This window comes from Vicia villosa, linkage group LG6, assembly GCF_029867415.1.
Source record: "Vicia villosa cultivar HV-30 ecotype Madison, WI linkage group LG6, Vvil1.0, whole genome shotgun sequence".
Classification (NCBI taxonomy): Eukaryota; Viridiplantae; Streptophyta; class Magnoliopsida; order Fabales; family Fabaceae; genus Vicia; species Vicia villosa.
Window position 1 is genome coordinate 155,962,657 of NC_081185.1, and position 25,362 is coordinate 155,988,018.

General features: G+C 35.3%; 1 protein-coding gene across 1 annotated transcript; it reads left to right on the top strand.

Annotated features, from left to right (window-relative positions):
* The first annotated feature begins 1,407 nt into the window (after positions 1-1,407).
* LOC131610705 (GDSL esterase/lipase LTL1-like) lies at positions 1,408-3,338 on the top strand. The gene is made up of 5 exons (XM_058882727.1): positions 1,408-1,724; positions 1,858-1,985; positions 2,075-2,317; positions 2,465-2,717; positions 2,886-3,338. Exons 1-5 carry the CDS (start codon positions 1,469-1,471, stop codon positions 3,122-3,124), a joined length of 1,119 nt encoding a protein of 372 aa, XP_058738710.1. The 5' UTR covers positions 1,408-1,468; the 3' UTR covers positions 3,125-3,338.
* The last annotated feature ends 22,024 nt before the right edge of the window (positions 3,339-25,362 follow it).

The following is a 25,362-nucleotide window of genomic DNA, read 5'->3' on the forward strand; positions in this document are numbered from 1 at the left end:
TCTTATTGATGGACTAGGCCAACATATGTTCCCTGTAGAGTATTGTATTATCCTTAAATACCACTTGATGATTCCTTTTTTTTCCTATTACGAGGTTTTCCTTGTTTTCTGCAAGACATGTTTGGGCACATTTGGGAAACACATGATCCATTGTAGGGAGCTTCTAAGACACGAATATTGAACGACTTTGTTAGGGATGTCGTATTTCACATATTTTGATGAGGCAAAGTATCTATGAAAATATAGGAGCATGTGAATTTCTCGACTAACTCACGGGAGGGGAAGTCAACATTTTGATCAATAGATGTTCTGGTTTACTGGTGGCTAGGAGGAAAACACGTTTGTGTAGACTTGACTGGGATTTCCCCAGTGGTAGGAGTAAGGACTGGAGGTTTTACTATGAGTCAAGCAACCCTTAAAGCCACTTCAAGTAAAGTGGCCAAACATGCGAAGGCATGTTCTAACAATCAACATACTTTTATACCATTTGTCTTTGACACTTTTGATTTTCTAGTAATAGAGACGGTGGATCTTATAGAGAAAATCCAAAGACTCATGCATAACAATATTGTATCTCCTAGAGCAATGAATGTAATTTTTAACATAATTGATTTTACCATTCAAAATTAGAATAGCGACACAGGTTATTGTCTATTTACCTTCTATTTTTTTTATAAAATATGTATTATATATTTGTTGATAATAATGAGTTGGGCTTATTAGTAACTAATTTAATTATAATTAATGTTAATATAAAATGAGAAGTTAGAAAAAAGTGAGAAATAAAAAAGTTTTAAATCTTTTAAATTAAAAATAAAATAAAATCCACATATGTGATATTGGCTTACATGCCATCTTTCCACTTAAGGAGTTAACGTCCACATCATAATATTGCTAACTAAAAAAGTTGACAAATTAACCAATGTATTTGACCTCATTCAAAATCATTGATTTCATTTTCAATTCTCAAATATCTAAGAATAAAACGTGAGACCCCTACAATTTCAAAGGGAATTGATATTTAATAATTTTAAAACTATTAACTAAAAAAAGAATATTATTTTGATGACACATAACAAAAGTACATGAAATGGACACAACTCACAAGGGTGCATGTTTGATCTAATTTGAGTGGTAAAATGTCACGTACATCAGAAGAATGAAATGAAGATTGCCAGTAATATTAATACTATTGCAGATATTTCTTTCCATTTATATTTCCCACATTACATCATATTAAAAATAAGCCATATACATGTATACATCACAGTCCACACCTTCAATTTTTAATTTTTTTCAATATTGTATTAATAAAATCATGCAACTACTTGTGTCCCATACCTATATGTGGACCATTCATCATCAAGTGTTCTTTTCCAAGATCACTATATATATAATATTTCTCTTCTTGCACTCTTCAAAACATTGCTAATCTTACTCTTCTTCAATCTAATTTCATATCAAATCCATGGCTACCACTATGGTTTTGCAATCTTACTACATTAATGTAGTGATCTTATTGATTCTGGCATTGGCTAGTACTTTCAAAGGAACCGAAGCTCAACGCGCTTTCTTTGTTTTCGGTGATTCTCTTGTTGACAATGGCAACAACAATTACTTAGCAACTACGGCTCGTGCTGACGCTTATCCGTATGGTATTGATTATCCAACTCGTAGACCCACCGGACGTTTCTCTAACGGCCGCAACATTCCTGACTTTATCAGTTAAGATCATTTTTCATTAAATTTCTCTCAATTAGTAATGTGGTTCATACTATTTGATCCAAAAGTTAGTTAGTTACGCTAATCGGTTATTCTCATTTCAGATAACTTATCTTTATTCTATAACTTTTGCAGGTGAAGCGATTGGGGCTGAACCAACTTTGCCTTACTTAAGTCCTCAGCTTAACGGCCAAAGATTGCTCGTTGGCGCGAATTTTGCGTCTGCTGGCATTGGAATTCTCAATGACACTGGAATTCAATTTGTATGTAAAATTCAAATGTTATAGAAATATTTTAATTTAAGGTTAATTTTCTTTATGATATGATTTATGTTGAAATTAATTAATTGCAGGTAAACATAATTAGAATCTTTAGGCAATTACAGTATTTTCAAGAATACCAGCAGAGAGTGAGTCGTCTTATTGGACCTGCAAGAACTCAGAGATTAGTTAATGGAGCATTAGTACTAATCACTCTTGGAGGAAATGATTTCGTGAATAATTATTATTTGGTGCCTTATTCCGCAAGATCGCGCCAATACTCTTTACCCGATTATGTCAGATATATCATATCTGAATACAAGAAGATTCTAAGGGTAAATTAATCACATAATTAATTATTATGATATAAGTCGTTTTCCATGCTTGTGATATATTAATTATTTGGTTGATTTCTAAGTCAAAAAAGTTATATAAAGTCACATTAATTGTTACTATTAACAAGATAATATTAATTATATCAGAGGCTACATGATCTTGGAGCAAGGAGGGTGATAGTGACAGGAACTGGTCCAATTGGTTGTGTTCCAGCAGAATTAGCTCAAAGAAGCACAAATGGAGAATGCTCACCTGAGCTACAACGTGCAGCAGGATTGTTCAATCCACAACTTATTCAAATCATCCAACAACTCAACAATGAAATTGGCGAAAATGTTTTCATGGGAGCAAACACCAGACAAATGGCTCTCAACTTCGTCACTAACCCCGGAGCATACGGTAACTTCTATAACACAGACACAAACACCTCTCAATAAAAACATGTCTGATATTCCACATGTACCAGTGTTTGATACTAACACGTATAATTACATTTAATTTATTTATTTTTTAAATTTATTAATAGTGTCAACGTCTCGGTGTCTGATCAATTTATTGGGTATGCAGGATTTGTGACATCAAAGGTAGCATGTTGTGGACAAGGACCCTACAATGGGCTTGGGCTATGCACACCACTCTCAAATCTATGTCCAAATCGTGACATTTATGCATTTTGGGATGCTTTCCATCCATCAGAAAAGGCTAACAGAATTATCGTTAATCAAATCATGTCAGGCACAACAGAATATATGTATCCAATGAATCTCAGCACTGCTTTAACATTGGATTCCAACAAAAACATATAGCTAATTAATTTGATTTTTTAGTATTGCTGCAACTTTTTTATATCTTAAAAAAAGTTTTATTTGTTAATTTGTGATTTTTATGTATAAGTTGAATTGAGTTAATGTACTAGTAGTGGATGGATGAGGATGAGTACTGTCTTTATTATGAATCTCTATTCGCAGTGTAAAAGCCAGCCACTGCATATATAATAATTGAGTGTTTTTTTGTGTCCAATCATTTCTTTTTCATTGCCACTCTTTTTCTTTCTATTATAAATAAGTTACTGCATTTAATTAGAAATAAATGTTACAAGAGTTATCATTCTCTACTACGCATCGATCACACTGTTGGAATATTTTTATCAGTACCCAATTTAAGGGTTAGTGATTTAAATATGTGACTTCGGTTTTAGCTCATTCTAGATTTTTTATGACATTTAATTTGGTTACACAGAGCAACAGTCTATTTTATGAACTACTAAATTCTATTCTAAAAAAAATTTAAAAATGTACTTCATCACTCTTCAAGTAATAATTATCATATGCATAAGTAATTATAATTAATTTAATTGAATATATGATTAATTTAATTCATAGTCAAAATTATGAGAAATTTTTTTTTTAAATAACCAGATTTAATAAAAAAATTACAAAAAAAACCATGTTAGATTTAATAAAAAAATTACAAAAAAAATCATGTTTTCGGGATATTTACCAAAATGTCTAGGTTTGGGACCCCATATAAGTGGATGCGCCAAATGAAATGGCGCATAGGTGTTGAAATAGGGTGCATGCGCCAAACCATTTGGCTAACCCTAATTTTCAGAAAATGCGTAGTAACCCTGAGTAATGTTTGCGTCGTCGATTTCGATTTTTAACTAAAGCACACTTTATTGATGAAGGAGTAAGAAAATGTTACAATAGGTGGCAAGCGAAATTGATACATTGTCGTAAAAAAAATACAGAGTAGATTAAACTTGCGACGAGGTCGAGCCACGATTAAGGCATCTTTTTTTATTGTGCCCCACCTGACGACAAATGCTGCATTTTCTTTCCATTTTGTCGCTGACGTCCATTTTGATTCTAATCCGCGTACTATTGGGGCGACCCTTTTTCTTTCGCCGCATTGCGTCGTTATGCCAAACTACCTCCCCATCATACTCAGGCCAGTAATCCTCCTTGGCTACCACTGGAAACACATCACTGTAAACTCGGAGCAATGTCTGAGCCTTGTAAATTGGAGACAATAGTGATTTTGCGTCGCGGTGCGCAAATGCACATGCAGCTATGACATGTGAGCAAGGCATACGAAAAGCTTGAAACCTTCCACAGTCGCACCAATCTTCGTCTAGCAAAACCCTATATTGTTGTCTTGGCAAACCCTCATTGTGGTCAATTATTTCGCGCACACTGAACGTGTGGTTGAATCGGTCGAAAGAAGTTACTTGATGAGTGTTTGCTTTTGCCGATTGTTGTTGCATAAATTTCATGCAACTATCACTTAACAGTTGACCAGATTGTCTAACATCACCCCATTTCCTGCCTCTCGTTGAGAATAGCGAAGTCATCCTAAAGTAGGTTGCCTCCACTAGTGTTGTGATAGGAAGGTTACGAATGCCTTTGAAAACTCCATTCATGGATTCCACCAGATTTGTCGTCATATGGCCCCATCGCACGCCTTTGTCATAAGCCCTTGTCCATTTCTCCCTAGAAACACTATGCCAAAATTGATATTTTGTATCGCTTAATTTAATAGCACTTTTAAAGAAAGTGCTGTTAAAAATGAAAAAACACATTTATAATAGCACTTTATTATCGGGCGCTATTATAAGATACAAACAATGAGATTTTGACAGCACTTTATAAGAAAACGCTATTGTTAAACTTCAATAAGATAGCGCTTTTTACAAAACGCTATTAATAGTATACACTAAGATAGCACTTTTGTCAAATTGCTATTAATATTATTCATTTAGATAGCACTTTTAGTAAGTGCTATTATTGTACTATCCTATATTAACACTTATACAAAAGTGCTATTGTTTTCACCATATATAATTAATAAAATAAATAAATAATTCAAAACACTTTCCATGGGAGGGAATGCTACTCCTCAGATACAAGAGAAAGAGAAGTAGCACTCTTAGTTCACCGCAAAACAACAAATTCATTTTTGAAGATCTATTCTTTAATACAATGATTGAAAAAAGAAAAAATATTATTAAAACCAGAACCATTTTTTAACTTAAACGAACATATATATATATATATATATATATATATATATATATATATATATATATATATATATATATATATATATATATATATATATATATATATATATATATATATATATATATATATATATATATATATATATATATATTGTAGTTGTTTGTTGAATTTGTTAAAATATTAGGAAAAAACTATTTTAAGTTAAAAAATATTATAAAAAAAGATACAAGTTAAAAAAAATTTCTTTAAAAATGAAGTTAAGATTGTTGGATATTTTTTTATATTTTTGTAACATAAAAAGCTAGTTTCAAAAAAGTTATTTGACTTAAAATTACCACTTAAATATATGATAAAGAATTATGCATTGTTTTATAATATATAATTAATAAAATTAATGAAATAAAAACCAAAACACATTTTTTTTGCAGAAACTTTTCATTTAGCCACACAATTTTTTCACTGACCATCGAAAATCAAAACGATTCCGTTTTCTCCCTCCACAAATCATCTTCGCCGTCATTTTCATGTAACCCTAAGTCGGACAAAATGCTTGAAGAAAACACCATCGATTCACCACCGCCAGCCATCAATTCTCCCTCATTATCCATCGATTATCCATCGTTAAACCGCACTCGTCTCTTCTCCATTCATCGGCTCCGAACGCAAGTACTCTTTACGATGATTCACCGATTCACCACCAGAAAGAGGAAACTACCTTAAACATTTGAAGTCTTCGTCGAAATCTTCGAAGGTAGGTATAAGGATTCTTCTTTATTTTGAGCTTTTTTCACTTACTTAATTGTTCTGTTTGTATAGGAAGTTTAGAAACAGGGGGATTTTGGACTGAGATTTTTTCGAGTGCGATTGAGTTGGTTTTGATAAAATCTGAGATTTATGTTTAAAGTAATATCTCAAAATCTGATTTGCTCGATGTAAACATAGATTTGCTCGAGACATGTCTATAGAAAGTTAAAGATCAATTTTGTTAGGTTAGTTATGTTGTATTTAGACAGATATAAACTCTATTTTTTGTTAGTTAATGATGGAAATTCCAGACTGTTAGTGGTTAGTATATTAGTAAAATGTTATTATTAGTAGTGTTTATGTAAGTTATTAAAAGGTTAAAAGTTTATGCAAGGATATTGTATGATCAAAGAAAGCACTTGTATCAAACTCAGACCAATAAGCATTAGATGTCCTTTTCAAAGGGAATATCATTAACACAACAATGAAACAGTAGCTAACTAAAGTATTGAAAGCATGTTCACTAGATTAAGTCGTATGTTCTGCTATTTTCAAGTCGCATAGTTTTGAGATCTGTAGAAAGTTTTGTACTAAAAGGGGTACTTGAAATAGGTTAATTAAGTAACACATTCTGATAACAAAATTATTTATGATAACAAAATCTAATTCAAATGACAAATTGGTGAGTTATTTGTGTATACCACATTATATATCACGGTAATTCGGTAATGATTAAGAACTGATAATGATATTTATGTTGGTGGTATTTAAATCACTCTGGAATCTTCAATCACTATTTAATACGGTGGTTTCTAGAACTCGTAGCTATAAGATGTGGTGTTTTATTAATGGTACTGAGTGCTACACCACTAAGTCCCCACCAATTAAGAAAATAGAAGTTGGTATTAACTTTGGTGGTAGAATTTAAAAGGTATAAACCTGCTGAAATTTTTGCTCATCCCTTTCTATTTGTCATTCTTATATTTCCTATCATTGCTACAGGTTTTGCAAAATTCTATTGGGTGCCAACTAAGGATTAGTTGATTTGGAAACTTCTTACAATATTCTGTGTCAAAGTAAGTATTTCTCATTTCTGCTATATTATTTGTCAATGGCACATATATATGCTATGGCTATTTTTTTTCTTCTGTTTGTTCTGTTATGCTATATATATGTACTGATGAGAGAAAATAAAATAAAGGTTATATGCTTCTTGAGCTTGTTTATCTAATCATATGGTTACTTGTATGGTAGTGGAATTGAATTTAAACTCTCAACATTGAAAAGTTCTAATCCCCATAGATTGAAGATAGAACCTAAGAACAATTAGGATGGTTAGTTTATGCCAAGCAACAATTAAGGTTTGCAGGGATTTGACCACTAGGAGGTCCCTTGGTTATGGTTATGTTAACTACAACAACCCTCGAGATGGTTAGTTAACCTTGTGTTTCGATTTCTCTTATTGATTGATGTGTTCGTTGGAAATGTTTAAGCTTTTGATTTGTTGAATAGCTGTGAATTATCTTTGTTGTTTGATTAAGAGTGGAGTAATCAATTTTAGTTTTCATATAAGGGTTGTAAGGGAATTTTTTATACTGGTTTTGTAAATTAGTATCTGTATTCTTGTGAATTACATGGCATGGTTAATACTAGTAGTTTGATTTTGTATATTGCTTTGTCCGGTGATTATAACTAGTGGAAAATTTCTAAGGGAATACTAGTAGTTTGATTAGGGAATATTGCTAAGGAAATATACTAGTAGTTTGTATACTGCTAAGGGAATATTCTTGTAAATTCCATGGCATGGTTAAGACTAGTAGTTTTGTTTTGTATACTGCTTTGTCTGGTGATTTTGTAAGGGAATGTTTGATTTTGTATACTAGTAGTAATTTTCTTAATAGGTAAAAAATATGTAGAGTGCAATTATAAAAATTTATGTTGATAAGTTAGTAATTTTTTAAATGTGTTTATGAACTAAAGTTTAATTTAATTAGAGAGATATAGTTGAATGTGTTTACGAACTAAAGTCTAGTTTAATTTCTTAAAAACATAATTTTTTCTAATTTTTCATCCTAAGTTGATAATTATAAGATGTGAAACTTTTGAAATAAGTCACTTTAATAGAGATAAGACTATATATATATATATATATATATATATATATATATATATATATATATATATATATATATATAAATTCAAATCCAACCGAGGCGCGAACGGAATGCTAAGAAACTTTGTAGATCCTTTCTATGCGTGTTGTGTGGGCCGTCAGTGCAAAAAATCAGCACAAAATTTGATTCCTAAGGCAAGGTCTCTGCCGCTCACGTTCTCGAGAAAAAACACAACTGTACACGTTTCGGCGGAAAATTCAAAATAAATCGAGGCGTGCTCAGAATTATACGAGACTTTCCAGATCCTTTCCTTGTGTTATGAGGGATGTCCATGCCAAAAATCGTCGAAAAATTCGATTCCTAAGACAAGGCTTCCGCCTTTCCCGTTCTTGAAAATCGGGCGTTTCGGAGGAAAATTCAAATTAAATCGAGGCGTGATCGGAATTCTACGAGACTTTCCAGATCCTTTCCTTGTGTTATGAGGGATGTCCATGCAAAAAATCGTAGAAAAATTCGATTCCTAAGGCAAGGTTTCCTCCTTTCCCGTTCTTGAAAATCGGGCGCTTAGAAAATTCATAATTAATTCACCCGAATTCGAAAAATTACGATTTTTTCTGGGAGGGGCTCTTTTATTGTGTTTAACAAGCAGACAAAAAATCATGAAAAAATTCGAAGTCTAAGACGTTAAAATGGGAATTTATGTCTGCGGGGAAAATTGTACACGTTTCGGCGGAAAATTCAAAATAAATCGAGGCGTGCTCAGAATTATACGAGACTTTCCAGATCCTTTCCTTGTGTTATGAGGGATGTCCATGCCAAAAATCGTCGAAAAATTCGATTCCTAAGACAAGGCTTCCGCCTTTCCCGTTCTTGAAAATCGGGCGTTTCGGAGGAAAATTCAAATTAAATCGAGGCGTGATCGGAATTCTATGAGACTTTCCAGATCCTTTCCTTGTGTTATGAGGGATCTCCATGCAAAAAATCGTAGAAAAATTCGATTCCTAAGGCAAGGTTTCCTCCTTTCCCGTTCTTGAAAATCGGGCGCTTAGAAAATTCATAATTAATTCACCCGAATTCGAAAAATTACGATTTTTTTGTGGGAGGGGCTCTTTTATTGTGTTTAACAAGCATGCAAAAAATCGTGAAAAAATTCGAAGTCTAAGACGTTGAAATGGGAATTTATGTCTGCAGGGAAAAATGGACCATTCTGATGCAAACGTTGGGTGTGCAAATCAAACATATATAGGGGGAGGACCTCACCTGGGGGTGACGCGACCTGGGCAGGGCGTGACCTGGGCAAGGCAGGCGTGACCCGGGCAAGGCAGGCGCGACGGGGGGGTGACGCGACCTGGGCAGGGCGTGACCTGGGCAAGGCAGGCGTGACCCGGGCAAGGCAGGCGCGACGGGGGCAAAATCCAGGGGCAAAATTCTGCCTTGGGCCAAAACAACACGCGCGCGAAGTCTATGATTTGGACTTGGACTTGGACTTGGACTTAGACGAGGACGCGCGCGTGGGCTTGTGGGCTCGTTGGTTTTTTCATGCCTAGTGCGGCGGAACCGGCGCCGTTGGATGCTTCCATTTGCCTGCATGCCTTGGCATTGCGGACGTGACATCTAAAACGGCACAAACGCATCACTTCAAAAGCCACCACAACACCAAGCAATGGTATGGGATGGTTTAAAACCTAAGCAGCCACTCGTTTACCGTTTTATAGGCAAGACACACAGGAACATCACCACCAACACCGATTACGCTAGCGATGAAAAAAGGACAGGATTGTTGTGTTCACCGTTCGGTGCAAAAGCACGGAGCCAGCAAACAGAAACATCTGCAACACCACTCACACGCCCCCGCTTCAGCAAGATCCAACATTGCAAAACGTAACACCCCCCGCAATGCCAAGGCATGCAGGCAAATGGAAGCATCCAACAACGCCGGTTCCGCCGCACTAGGCATGAAAAAACCAACCATGCTACCAACCCACGCGCGCGTCCTCGTGTTTAATATTTTTACCCTCACCGATAGAACGGTTCGATGGCTGGACTGCCAAAATCTCATTGTGCTCTGCGGACGATTGCAGCGTACGTACGTCGCATATATAGCCCACGTCCGTTTGACCACTCCCGAACACCGCAGAACACTAGCACATTTTGACCTTAGGCCCATAGAACCCTCCGATTGTCGCCCCAGGGAGGGTACGATGGCTGGACTGCCAAAATCTCATTGTGCTCTGCGGACGATTGCATATATATATATATATATATATATATATATATATATATATATATATATATATATATATATATATATATATATATATATATATATATATATATATATATATATATATATATATATATATATATATGAACCAAAAGACACACCATCCAATTTAAGGATAGTGAATCCACACAAAATATATTGTACTTATAAATAACCCTCAAGTTAGTCAAGACCATGACACTTCAATTAAGATCATTATGTCTAGTTAAATTTTTGTTCCCGTATTTTTGTTTAGCTACCACAATTTTGTATAGAGTATAGTCTACTTATACACAAGTTATTTTTTTTAGCATTTGAAAATAGATCACATAAAATGTCACATCCCCCCTTCCCAACCACTAGTTTTGAAGTAGAAGAAACATACTCACTCTTTATATAGCAGAAATCATGTTAATTAAAGGCTACTAGAAATTAATGGTTGTGTGACTCATAAGGGGGCATTGAACCATGATGATAAATAATGATATGATTTATCCATTATGACATGATGATAAATAATGATAATGATATGATAAATAATGATATAAATGATGATATAATGATGACCAAAGGAGTGAAAAAAAGACCTACTTGTTGTCTTAGTGGATTTTTTACTAAACCATAATTTGTCCCATAATTTGTTGATTACTTTATATATCTTGAATTGATTTTTATTGTACAATACATAATCAATATTCATTCTATGATACAGGAAAACAAGAAGCAGTTATTTTACCTAACTAAGTGATTGTATTTGCGGGTTCAGCGCTTTTGGTTCGTGAAGTGTGGTTACTACTTGGTGTTTTTTGTTGTCTTTTCTTGCTTAGGTGTTTTGTTTAGAGAATATGACTATTTTCTTTGGGATTTGGATTGAAGGACTCGTAGTTGGAATGCATGCATCTACAAATTTGGCTATGCAAAGGTCCTCTTTTTTTAGTACACTAAATGCCTATATATGTTATGATATTTGTAGACAAGTGGATTTGATTTAAAATGTTATTTGGTATCGATAGATCATAATATGTATATAATGAGTAATTTAAAGCGTTATTTGGTATTGAACTGAATGTAGCTTTTTTATGTTTGCACACCAAAAGAATTATTTTGTGAATTATTTTTTTTTATAAAAAGTGTACTACAATAGCGTTTCGTAAAGAATGCTATTAATGAAAGATCCTATAATAGCATTTCTAAGAGAAAACGCTATCAAACATGTGACATATATTAGCGTTTTCTTGGAAAGTGCTATCAAACATGTTACATATATTAGCGCTTTCTTTAAAAGTGCTATCAAACATGTGTCTTATAATAGCGCTTAGTTCGAAAGCGCTATCAAAATCAAATAAAAAACATGCATAATGGCATCTTCATTAGCGCCTAAGGAAAAATGCTATTAAAAACCAGTACTTTAATAGCGCTTTTAAAGTGCTATTAAACAAAAAATGTTTACAATAGCGGCGCAGTTAATGCTGGAATGTGGGTTGGGTTAATGCATAACTAGCATTGACCAGGGCCTTCTTGAGATGTATGTCCTTGATCTCCCGCATGAAGTTCTGGGCGATGTGGCGAATACAATAGACGTGTTTTAATGGTGGGTCATGCCATCCGTTTGTTGGATTATTATAAGCACTCTCAATGGAAGCGTGCCTATCAGAGATTAAACAGATGTCAGGCGGAGGAGCAACATGTTCTCGGAGGTTCCTTAGAAAGAAACTCCAAGCCGCGGCAGTTTCACCTTCGACAATTGCGAACGTGTAATACGGTGAACTGACTTTTTATAATCGAAAATGTCGCGGTAAGCAAGAGTCGCCACCGACTTTTATTTTATCCAATTAGGAAAGGCTAAAAGAACAGGAAAGACCTTTTTGAAAAGATTTTGAGTTCGGGGGGTAAGTTATACAAAGGGAAGGTGTAAGGCACCCTTTGCATCCATGGTTATCCATGGGCTCTTAATTGCTTGGCTCACTTGTTTGTTTGAATTGTTTGAAAGAGTGTCGTGTGTGAATAGTAAAAATTTCGTTAAGGACTTTAGCTTGTAAGTAAGCGTAGCCTTGTTTTGAAATCGTTTTGAAATAGGAGGTGTGAAAAGTATTTGATTTTTGAATTGATTGTGAGCAAGCAATTAAGAACTACCTACCCTAAATTTGTCTTTCTTGTTCTTTAAGTCTTTCGAACGAAAGGGTCTATCCATACCATGAGAGGGTAGAAAGTCTTTCAATTGGATGTTTAAGGGTCATCGAGTAATCGTTCGCCATAAGACTGTCCCTTGCCATAAAGAGGGCAGGTAGTCTAAGGGAAAGATTTAATAGTCATTAATCTTTTTAGGCATCATGCGAGGATACCTTAGCAATAGGACAATCATCTTTATTTTTCCGAGGCAGCATCGAGGGACAACATTGATGATAATGAACTTAAGGCAACATTTGTTTTGCTTTAGGTATCCTCGGAATCGAGGGATTTTGACTATTTAGTACACTTAAAGGCAGCAAGGCAACAAAGGCAACAAAGGCAACCAGAGGGATTACCCTAAAGGTGTGTGGGTGCAACAATCACGTGGTTCAATTCGAATATTTAATCTTGTATTGTTAGTGATCTAACTTATTTTCAAGGCTTGCACTCCCTAGGATTACTAACCACGCAGTTTAAAATGAGCAGAAAATTAAAGGCGGAAAGATAAATGTCCTACGCTATTACAATAAACACCTGCGGGGATGGGGGAAATTAAGGCAAAAAATAAGAGAGAACAATAATTAACAACAATTCTTGAATGCCTTGGTCTTCCTCGAACCCTCAATCAAATTCTGAAAATTAATAGGAAAATAATAGTGGTAAGTGTATGAGTAATTCATTGAGAGTTGAAACAATCATAAAAAAAAAGAATCAAAACTTAGCTTTTTGATTGGTGTGGCACGTAATCGGAGGATTCTGACTATAACCCTGAAAAATGGCATAAGGAAAAGAAAATTTAGTGTATGAATGATCTACAAGCCTTAATTGTATAAACCCTAAAAAGAAAACTTGTTGTGACCCACAAGGTTTATAATGATTAAAATGCGTTAATGGAAAACACCTACCAGAGGATTCTAAGGTTTATAACAGAATCAAGGTTTACACACCTAAAAAACTAATTATTAATTTTCAATTAATTAATTAACAAAATAATGATTTTTATTGTTTAAAAAAACAATTATTGATAAAATTGTAAAAAATCGAGTTTCGATAAAAGAATTTATCAAAAGATAACTTTATAAAAAAGCAATTGGTAGAAAAGAAATAAATTAGAAGATTTAAGAAAAGAAAACAAAAAGAAAAGAAAAAGAATTAAGGAGACTTAGCTTTGATTCTGTGAGGCTGGTCTCTTGAAGCCCATGGTAGACAGCATTTGTACGTCCTTGGATCTAGCTCATATGTGAGATCGTGTGGTTGAGATGTGAGCGTGCATCGTAGGATCATATGGTGACTGTACCGGATCTGGGAGTGAATTGAACATTAAAAATAAATGTCATGACCAGGGGTCGAACCCAGGTCTTGAAGAATAATCATGTGAAGTCTTTGCCACCTGTGCCAGGATCGGTTTGCAGCACATAAGCCGAACAATAAAAATATAATAACACAATAATTACATCAATTAAAGTCAAAACGTTTTGCATGTGGGTCCCTTGTACTCTAGCGCATGCCAATAGAAATTGGAGAGAGGAATGGAGAATATTTGACCAGCCGCTAGGAATAGGACACACGTGCGGAGAGAGAAAGCTCCGATTGACTGGCGAATAGGATGCTGCCATGTAACGGTCAAGAAACTCCAGTCTTCTGTTCATCATCTTCTCCGCAGCCACCTGCGGATTCACTTGTGGAAGTTCCTGCACTTTTACCTGCGGATTTATCCGCGGGTTCTTCTTCTTTTCACCTGCGATTTAGAAACACTCACAAAACACGTTCAAAGCATGCATAAACTTGCCCAGATAACTTAAATCAAACTCCCTGGATTCAATGGTGATCTCGCTGGGGACTGAAACGGGCTGCATGTAAGGGTTCGAAGAACAACATGGTTCTTGCCCTAACAATGGTGTCTACCATACCAAGTACCCTACCTTCGGTTTAGCGGCTCAAATCTCCTCTATATTATGTCAGAAACTCATCCACATGGTTAGTTCTCATTGAAATACAAGGGAATGCAAATTACGAAAACTTTAACATATGCAAGAATATGACGAGTTTAGTATGCATGTTTTACGTGTTATAGAACCTGTATTTCCATTCAAACTTACTCTATTTACCTTTAAGAAGATGATCGGACGATTTATAGGCTTCAAGACTCCTTGGATGATGCGCACGAAAATTGCACTTGTTCTTGAGTTTTTGCTCTTTGAAACCCTAGCTTTTTTTCCACCAATTTTCGTCCCCTAATGGCTGAACGTCTTGTGAAATATATAGGGAGTGGTTTAGGGTTGAAATATCTTTAGAAAGAAATCATGTGATTGGAGAGATGAAATTTGATTGAAAAATCAAATAATTCTTTCTATTTTTGGCCCATTTGATTCAATCTTCTTCCAATAAATTGGTGCACGAAATTTGATTGTTTTGTGGAGTTAATATTGATTGGATTTGATTAGAATTAGATTCAAAACAAATCTCCTTCATAAATCTTTGAAATTTTTTAACTTTATTGACTTTTAAAGGAATAAAAAATCAAATAAAATTAAATAAACCAAATAATTTCGTGGCATGAGGACTTTGGGCTCTTCATATCATAAGGAAGGAGATTGGGTTTTAAAATCATGGGCCCATTTGCAAAAAATTCAAAATTCCTTCATATTTTCCCCTCCAAAATAGCTCAACTTTGCCAAGGCTTATTTCTCTCAATTTTTGAGGTATGGAAGGGTTCTAGGACTTTTTTAGAAACCTTGAAGAGTCCTCTAACCAATGTCTTTGGTCTCATCTCAAAATCTTTTTCCATTCTCATTTTATGCCCTTTTGAAAAAAGTGTCTTCTTGTTGATTTTTGAAAAGGACCTATAATGTATGAAGCCATATCTCTTAGATTATTGACCTATGAGCTTTGATTCTTGGACCATTGGATAGAGGAATGAATTCCCTTCAAAATGAGCTTTGGTGGGAATTTTTCTGAGGAAGTATGAATATTTGGTGAATTTTCAAAGTTTGATTGACTTTTTCAGCTCATGCCCAAAATAGTAACTTTTGACTTTTGACTCTTCTGATGTTTCCTTGCATCATTATGATCAACCCTTGATCAAATAATTATTTTAGGGTTATGGGGATGTTGTTGACCTTATGGAACCACTTTGAGCCCTTGATTCAGTGATCTTCCTTTGAAGGAACCAAACCCTAGTTCAGAACTTTGTATAGGAGAATTTGTATAGGAGCTTTGCATATGGATTTGAAACTTGAATAGGAGAAATGGTGTGGGCAAATTTTGGGGTATGACAGAACGCCACTGGAAATATGTTGTTGTTCCCGTCCTGTGCAACCGACATAAGCATGGTTCCTTTGTATTTGCCGTATAACCACGTTCCATCAATTTGAAGTATGGGTTTACAATGTGCAAACCCTCGTACGCAAGGTTTGAACGCCCAAAAAAGCCGATGGCATATTCTGTTTCCTTGGACAGGGTTTCCATCTGAGGCATGCGCGGGCAGTGTCTCTAGAATAGTAACAGTGCCAGATGCGTAACTTTGTAGCGCAGTAAGGTAGCGGGGAAGAATTTTGTAGGACTCCTCCCAGTTGCCGTAGACTATCTCAATTGCCTTTGTTTTTGCAACCCACGCCTTTCTGTAAGATGGAGTGTAGTTGAAGGCTGTAACGATATGCGAGATAATATTTTTGACCTTCAAAGACGGATTAGAGCTTATGAGAGGCAAGATCTCCTGACAGATAAGATCGCCACTGAGTTTCATATGATCCTGGGAAGTGTTAGGGTTGACACATGTGTGTTGTTGCGTAATCGACCCTATTTTCCATGCATTACTTTTCTTCCTATAAGAAGCCAACAGTCTGAAGCCACACTCTAGATTTTTACAAGTAATTACATACCGTTCCAGGTTTGAACGATCTACGTCAAAATCAACGTTATGCGCCATGTGCCATATTTTTATTGTTCTAAGACATGCCTCCTTAGAAGGAAACTTGTCTCCTTCCTTTAACTCATCGTCATTTTGGATGTAGGGTGTGAAGAAGATGTCGGATGATGGTTCGTCACCTTGCAGGTTCAAGTTACTCATATGTGATGGAGGTGCGTACATATGAGCTGGAGGCACCGACATGTGTTGCTCGTCGTCGGATTCCTCGTTGACCATGTCGTCAAATTCAGTTTCCAGATCTTCTTCTTCCTCGTATATGACATCAACCTCTTCTTGCTCGTTGACTGGTGGGTCTATAACTTGCGACTGGACAACATGAGTTTCTTGTGTCTCAACCTGTTTAGTAACGTACAGCTCAATGGAATCCAAGCCAGAGTATTCGTGGGTAGCAAACATATCTTGGAGGTCTTCGTCATTTGCAATCTCCATCTCATAAAACTTGACGGTGTTGTTGTCATTGAAAGAGGGACATTGGTAAAAAAAATGTTTGCAATATGATCCATTGCAATCTTAGCGTATAGTCGCTGAATGAAGGATGTAAAGGTGGCTTTTTTGCTTAACAAAAATGGCACAACTTGAGTGTTTCTCTTCACAAAACCGACTATTTCATGTGAGTAAGTCTCACCGTTTAGATGGGCATGTACAAGGTATTGGGGAGATGAAGCCATTTTTCGGGTTAGTGTTTGGGTGTTGTAATATCAGGTCAGAGTAGGCAATATTGTTTGTGTGTGTTGTAATGTTTAGAAAATATTGGTTGTCTTATATAGGGTAATTCTTACAACTTTGCATTGACTCAAGACAGACGCACGTTGATCTAGGTCTGTCTCAAGATTCCAACATGACGAGACTAGACAGACGCACGCTGATCTATGTCTGTCACAGGATTTCAACATGACGAGACTAGACAAACGCACGCTGATCTAGGTCTGTCACAGGATTCCAACATAACGAGTCCAGACAGACGCACGCTGATTTATGCCTATCACAGGATTCCAAATTGAATGTAAAAGACAGACGCACGCTAATCTATGTCTGTCACAAGATTCCAAATTGAATGTAAAAGACAGACGCACGCTGATCTATGTCTGTCACAAGATTTTAAAATATGTGACCCAGTTCATTATATTTATATATTCTCAAGATGATTTTAATACTTTAATTACTAGTTAATTTATAACAAAAGATTATAAACTTTCACTTTGAAGAGAAAAAAAAAGTGAAATATATATAAAAAATGTATATAATTACATATATATATATATATATATATATATATATATATATATATATATATATATATATATATATATATATATATATATATATATATATATATATATATATATATATATATATATATATATATATATATATATATATATATATATATATATATATATATATATATATATATATATATATATACGATATGTTATATGTTAATTTAAGAATAATCATATTTTAAAAGTATGTTATTTTTATTTGTTTGAAATTATAAATATTATCTATTTTTTAGTAATTATTCAATTATAAAATGTATTTTAAAATATGTCTGTTAGCTTAATTAAAGTTCAGACAACCACAACTAACACAACAACCACATTAATTTTAATTAATTGATCCAGCGTTTGCAACACAAAACAACTGGTAGAACACGAAATTACATTGCAACAAATAAAACAACACATAAACTAAACTACTCAAGTATCACTGCAAGAACAAGTGGATCTCCAACGCCTCGGTTAACTTCTCCACTGTGTGTCCAAAACATTAGATCCACGTCCACATCGTCTTTCACACGATCCCAATAATACATCTGGGTGCCTTCTGGGTTATTATCCGTCAACATAATGTATGGACAACGATAATCTATCTATTTAACTTTCCTGGTTGGACCATCCAGTTGACGAAACCCGATGTTGATGGCTCTAACAATTCTCTTGAAATCCCAATGCGGGTTCAGGAAAACCCGCATGTGACTACCTTCCTCAAAAAAGACTACAGCCCAAACTGAATTCATTTTTAAGTGTTTGCAGTAAGAAGAAAAAAAGAGTTAATACTTCAACTCCACACACACACACCTCTATTTATATAAGAGAGGACCACTTGTAGCAACTTTTGTTTTAGCGGGTAAATATGGCGGGAAATATTTTTGTTAATTATTTATAACTTAAATACTCATTGGCAACTTTGTAACGATAAAATATCATTTTATTGAAATATGCTAAGAGCATTTGATTGAACGGTACAGAAGTTACAGAAATGATAAAGAAACTGCGGCATCTAGGATATTACAACGGTTAAAACAATGTCTTCTCTGTCCTTCATCATCCGAGTGTAGTGGATGTCGTCTTCCATAGTCTCCCACCAACGTTGTCTTTCAAGAAAAACACCACCCCTTGTTCTAAGCCTCTTGATAGATCTGATTTCTTCGCCGAGACTGTACTCCCCGTCCAAAAACCTTAGGATGGTTCTCTTAAGTTGGTTCATGGAATGGATATTCCAAAACATAACCTGCATGGGAGGTTTGACGGGAGAGAAAATGACGTACCCGTTCCTTCGACGATAGTCCGGTTGATAGTCAAACCGCCTCACAGGTGGTGGAGGCTCAGAGCTCCGGTGCGTGCTATCTGGCCTTATTCGAGATCTCATTTTTTCTGTGTGTGTAGTCTTATGCACACAAGAAACCCTAATTTATAGAGGGACGGACGCCTGGCTTACGGTCTATAGCACAACTAGGGTTTCCACTACAAGAAAAAACATAAACCCTAATTTTCAAAAAAAAAAGGGTTTGTACTAACCAAATGGAATGGCGCATATGTACTTTTCCTTACCTGGAATGCACCAAATGGAATGGTGCATTAGTTGAAATTTTGAAAGATTATGCCATTTCATTTGGCGCATATGTATGGTACATGTGGTCCCCACCTGGTCCCCACATGGTCCCCACCTGTTAACGTCTTAATAATTTCAGTCTTTCGCATGCGTTCGAAACGATTCCTGCAACCTAGCATGCGTCTGAAACGATTCTTGAAAAGATTCCTGAAATGATTCCTCCTAATACTGCATGCATGCAACCCTATCTGGCACCTAGTTCTGCTCTGCATGCATGTCACCGAAAGTTATGTTGCATGCATGCCAACCACTTCTGCACAAGTAACACCTAGCAACTTTGAATGTGTTGACATGTCTAGCATGTAGCTTATTATCGTTTAAGCCTCATCACTATATATACTACCATGGCCTCTGCAGATTTCTCACCACCTTCACTCATCTACTCTCACAATAATCATTTTGCTTTCAAATTCCAGATTTCCAGTGCTCAACCATGTCTCTCTTAACAATGGGTAATACGCACCGAGGAACCCCCGAGAACATCGCATCCTATGTAAGTATTTTACTATTACGTTAATAACATGCACCTGTCTATGATGAAATAACTGAATACTCATGCATACATAATTATTTTCAGGACGCTAACTATTTCTGGACTCGTAGTCACTCGATCATCGCTCCGGACGACCGCATAAGACCCTACTTGGACGTTGCTGGTTTCGGACCGATTAGCACCATCGCTGAGGCTTCCATTGATCACAAATTTGTTCTGGCCTTGTTAGAATGATGAAGGCCGGAGACACACACTTTTCATCTTCCAACAGGGGAGTGCACCATCACCCTGGAGGATGTTCATATGTTACTAGGCCTTCCAGTTGACGGTAAGGCAATTAATGGTTGTGTAATGCAGACAAATTCCCTATATGCTTTTAGGCATTGGGCATAGACTTGATAGAGGGACAAGTTGGTGCTAGGGGACAGGGTATTAACCTTAAGAGGTTAAGGGAATATTATGATAATTTTCGGTTGGATGATGCTTCTCCCCAAGAGACCATACTTCAGAAAACAAGGTGTTACCTTATCTTGCTAATTGGAAACGTTTTGTTTCCAGATAGTACTGGTAACACTGTTAATTTTATGCATCTTCGTTTATTAATGAATTTTACTAGAGTTGGTCTATATAGTTGGAGGTCTGCAGTGCTGGCTACGGTGTACCAATCCATGTGCAAGAACTCAAGATACGATTCTTGCACATTCTATGGATGCGCTCTGTTGGTGCAGGTGTGGGGGTGGTGGAGGATGCCTATAATGGCCCCGATTAACAAAGCCAGTTGGACCTTTCCGTATGCAATGAGGTAAGTTTTTTATATACCATATTTTTCATGCAGAATTAGTGAATTATGATATACTCTAACTAAAACATTTAATTTGCGTTTTAGATTTTGCGTGAAAAAAATGGACTTCACAAAAAATCTGCGGTCAAATATCACAATGTACCGCCAGCTCATTGATCACTTAGGACCCGAACAAGTATTATCTCTAATCTTTTGCTCTTTTATAAGTGTATTTTTTATAAATATTTGCTCGAAATAATGTATAACTCTTATACATGCTGTTTATATGGAGACCATATCTCAATTGCGACCATGAGCCTAGAGCTGCAGATGCAGCCATTTGGACTACAACATGTTGCCTGATCCGGTACAACATCATCGAAATGCATCATAGTGACCGGGTCAAGCTACAGTTCAGAATGCGTCAAGGTATACCCGACCCTCCAGTTGACTTGAGAGTGTGGCACCTCAGACGAGTCAACCATCAGTGGAATCACCAAAACTGGAAGGATTTTGCACCCGTGTGGCGCCAGATGTGGAAGGACCGTCGCCAATATGTCCTCAACTTCCCCGTCAGTGATCTTGAGATGAAACCGTCTGCCGAGTACATGAGTTGGTACCGTACAGTTACCACCCCTAACTTGTTTATTGCAGATCCGTTCTACTTAATAGACCCCCGTGCTCACAACTACATCCTACCCCAACAACAACCTGAAGAAGAAGAAGAAGAACAACAACAACAACAACAACGGCAACAACTACAACAACTACAACTACAGCAGCAACAACTACTACGAGTGACACAGACTCAGCAAGAAGCACGGAGGGGTAGGGGTAGGGGTGGTTCTAGGCTTCGCGGCGGCATCAACGAATGCGGTAGACGTGTGATAACAAGACCTTCGTGCGGAACATATGGCTATCTTGGTGATGGACGCCATTAAGCATTTTGTTGTGTTTTCTTTAGTTAATTGTTGTCGATGTATCGTTTCTTTAATCAATTGTAACCGATGTATTGTTACTTCCGATTTTTATAAATAAGCCGTTGTTTCGTTTTCGATTACCAAATGCCAATTTACGTTTTCTACATTTAATTTTAAAAACTAAAAAAAAAATTATATATAAGCACTTACCTAATAAAAAAAATAAAAAAAATGAAAAAAAAACCTAGCACTTATGCGCCAAATGGTTTGGCATTTAGGGAAAAATCATGACCTAATGCGCCATTCCATTTGGCGCCAACTCTTAGAAAATTAGGGTTAGCCAAATAGTTTGGCGCATGCACCCTATTTCAACACCTATGCGCCATTTCATTTGGCGCATCCACTTATCTGGGGTCCCAAACCTAGACATTTTGGTAAATACCCCGAAAACATGGTTTTTTTTTGTAATTTTTTTATTAAACCTGGTTATTTAATTTTTTTTTCAAATTATGATTAATTCAACTACAATAATTAATTATGTATTTAACTGAATTAATCACATTTTTTCACGTGATCAATCATATGTTGCATAAATGTAAAAAGAAAATATGCATAAATTTTTTTTAATGGAACTATTGATCAAGAGGTGATAAATTTCAAAGTACGACAAAAGTTACCACCAAACCTAAAAAGTGCTACAAAAACAACTCAAACGAGATCTATTGATCATGAGGTGATAAACTTCAAAGTACGACAAAAGTTATCACCAAACCTAAAGAGTGCTACAAAAACAACACAAACGAGACCTATTGATCAAGAGGTCCCCGCATATACAAGACCCAAGTTGATAACAAGAATCACCTCGCTGAAAACAAGTTAGAACTCAAGCCACCAAATTCACCATCAACAGATCATATTCCATCAAAAGAGCACTACATAACTAAACTCTAAAACCTACCTTTGAACTAAGGCAAACACTCGATCTATTATAGGTGCAGACAGAGGATAGAGTTCTGAAGCCATTCAGTGAAGATGCAAGAGTTCACCCCCTGATCAGTCCAAAAACCTATGCAGAGAATTGATAACTATGTATCCATGATTCGTGAGATGTGATCATTAGTCTATCAACATAATACTCTTATTCCTTTAATGATATCTCACTTCACAATAAAGCTTAACTAGGAATACTATAAGAATAATGTCCTTATATTTAATGGGGTATCACGATTAAGTCACACTTAATTTTTTTTATCAAACGCACTAGCTTTTCTATTGAAGATTTCATTGGACGATACTTCTTCATCACAACCTCTTACAAATGAAGATCCTTCATTTGATGCTGAATCTTCCAAAGATCGTTCAACTACTGACTATGTTCTTTCAAAGGAAGCTATGGGAGTTTTTTGATACGATATCAAAGAAGTTGATGATTCTTTTGTGCTTGAGCTTGTACCTTCATCTCAAAGTAATTGAACTAGTTCGTTCTATTTTTCTATGATTTTCTCTTTCTTTGATTTTTCTTGAGATTTACAAACATTCTCATCTTTTGATTTAAGGATTGAGTTATATTTCCAATTTTTAATTCTTAGATATTGATTAGTGACAAAAGTTCCAGTATAATTTTTAACAAATTCTAAACTTTGAAAAATATTGATGAATGATATCTTCATCTTCCTCGCCTCGTGTGTTCATCTTCTCTTATTTGATACTTGGAGAAACTCCATATATCATTTTAAGAGTATCTCACATTTCCTTTCAATTTTACAATTATATCTATAAAGGAATTTACTATCATTACTATAAAGTTATTAGCTTTGAAATCTATTTAGAAATTTATTTTTCTTCTGTGGTCCAAAGGAAACCGGGACTATCTACTACTTCTACGTTTACTTGGTGAGTAAGGATAAACATACCGTTGATTAAGGTTTTTCACGATTCAAACCAATGCTTTGAATAAAAATTCTAAATTTAGTTTACCACAATTCAAACTTAACACAATTAAATGGTGGAGGTGTGTTTATGAAAGGTCCCTTGTTTAAGAGTGTGTTAGAAATCATATTTCTCCTGAGACAATTAGCCCTTAAACAGGAGTTAGACTCTGATGTCACTTATTGGACATGTGACTCCACGTACAAGAGGGAAGTGAATTGTGTGTTTCAGAAAAAAATTGTTTAAAAAATATTTACAATTATTTTCAGAATTTAAAAACATTTTTAAAAATGTTTTTGATTAAGCTGCAGAAATTTAAATTGTCAAAAGTAAAAGTTAAGGGAAGATAGGAGACACCATAAATTACACAAGTTCAGTCAAGAATGAAGTTTGAGGAAAAATGAAGTTTCAGGATAGATTCCAATCAAACAGCAAACACTAGAGAGAAGCGGTTAGTATTCCTTCCAAACAACAACTTGAAGTGGTTAGTCTCTAAGCTAAAACGAGATTTTACATAGCCTTATCTCAAACTAAGGAAAGCTTTTATGTCAGGTAGAGCTCACGAGTCTAATTGGGGTTTTGAACTGGATGACCTCGAACCACTGAAATTTTAATCCGAGATAATCTCGAACCAATGGAATCTTTTGATCAGGCTGAGCTAACAAACTGAACCGAGGTTTCATATAAGATAACCACAAACCAACTTGAGACTTTAATTTGGTTTGATCTCGAATCGATGAAAACTTTTGAACGGTCTGAGCTTTCGAACCTAGGACTTAGAAGCCTAAATCTCCAAAAATAAAGCTTTTAAGCGGGTTTAGCTTTTGAACCCAAACAAACGATCCCTAATGGAAAATTTATTCTACCAAGGTAAAAAATATTCCTTAGAGATTTTATAGTACTACCCTTCCGTAATTACACAAATGTCTCACTAAACACGAAGGACTTTCTCAAAGCGCTACGACTAATTTCATGTGATAGAAAGTAAAGAAAATATTTTTAGAGTAAGGAGTGATATATGAAGACTCAAGATTCTTAATATGAAAATATGACAGAAGAGACTTTTATTTATAGGCTATAGGTTGGCACAAAAAAGGAAAGTTTTTATGGCCAAAATTAACGAGTCAATCAATTGGCACCATGCTCCAATAACCATTTTGAAAGTTGTAAAAGGAAAGAAAAGATATACAAATGTTACCATTTAAGACATTGTCCTAGACATTTAGGGCACGTTTTTGCACTAACTCAATCGATTGGTATAAGTTCCAATCAATTGGCCGATACAAAAACTTGCCTATAACTTTTCTAATAGCTCCCAATTCAACTGCCACGACTTCTTGACATTTTTAGAAATATTTTTTTAAACAAAAATGGATTTAAAACTTGTTTAAGTGTGTGTGGTTAACCATATAACTTTACGGAAAAAAAACCATTATGCTTTTACAACATATTATTCATTCAGACACGATAGGGCAAGTTTTCACACTTTCTCTCTTTCTCACTCTGAAGCTTCAAAACTTGTCAGATAATCCAGTCATACAGACACTTGCTTGAGTTTTTTCATGAAGATGAGGTTTGAGAAGCATTCTTATTTAGTGCCATCAGTCTATCCTCAATTTTGCCCCTTATTCACTACATTCTTTCATTTGATGCATTTTTCATTTTTTGAAAGAAAAAAAGTCAACAATAAGAGTCAACCATGCCACCCATAGTCTTCATCATTTTAAAGTCAAATTTCATTTACTTTGCATCATTTCCATTTAGTCCATTTTATTTCAAAAAAAA

Bases quoted from the DNA above. Each gene is read 5' to 3' on its own strand.
- LOC131610705 (XM_058882727.1), top strand. From the start codon at position 1,469: ATGGCTACCACTATGGTTTTGCAATCTTACTACATTAATGTAGTGATC. The intron at 1,725-1,857 runs GTTAAGATCATT...TAACTTTTGCAG, and splicing joins CAACATTCCTGACTTTATCA to GTGAAGCGATTGGGGCTGAA. The intron at 2,718-2,885 runs GTAACTTCTATA...TTGGGTATGCAG, and splicing joins CACTAACCCCGGAGCATACG to GATTTGTGACATCAAAGGTA.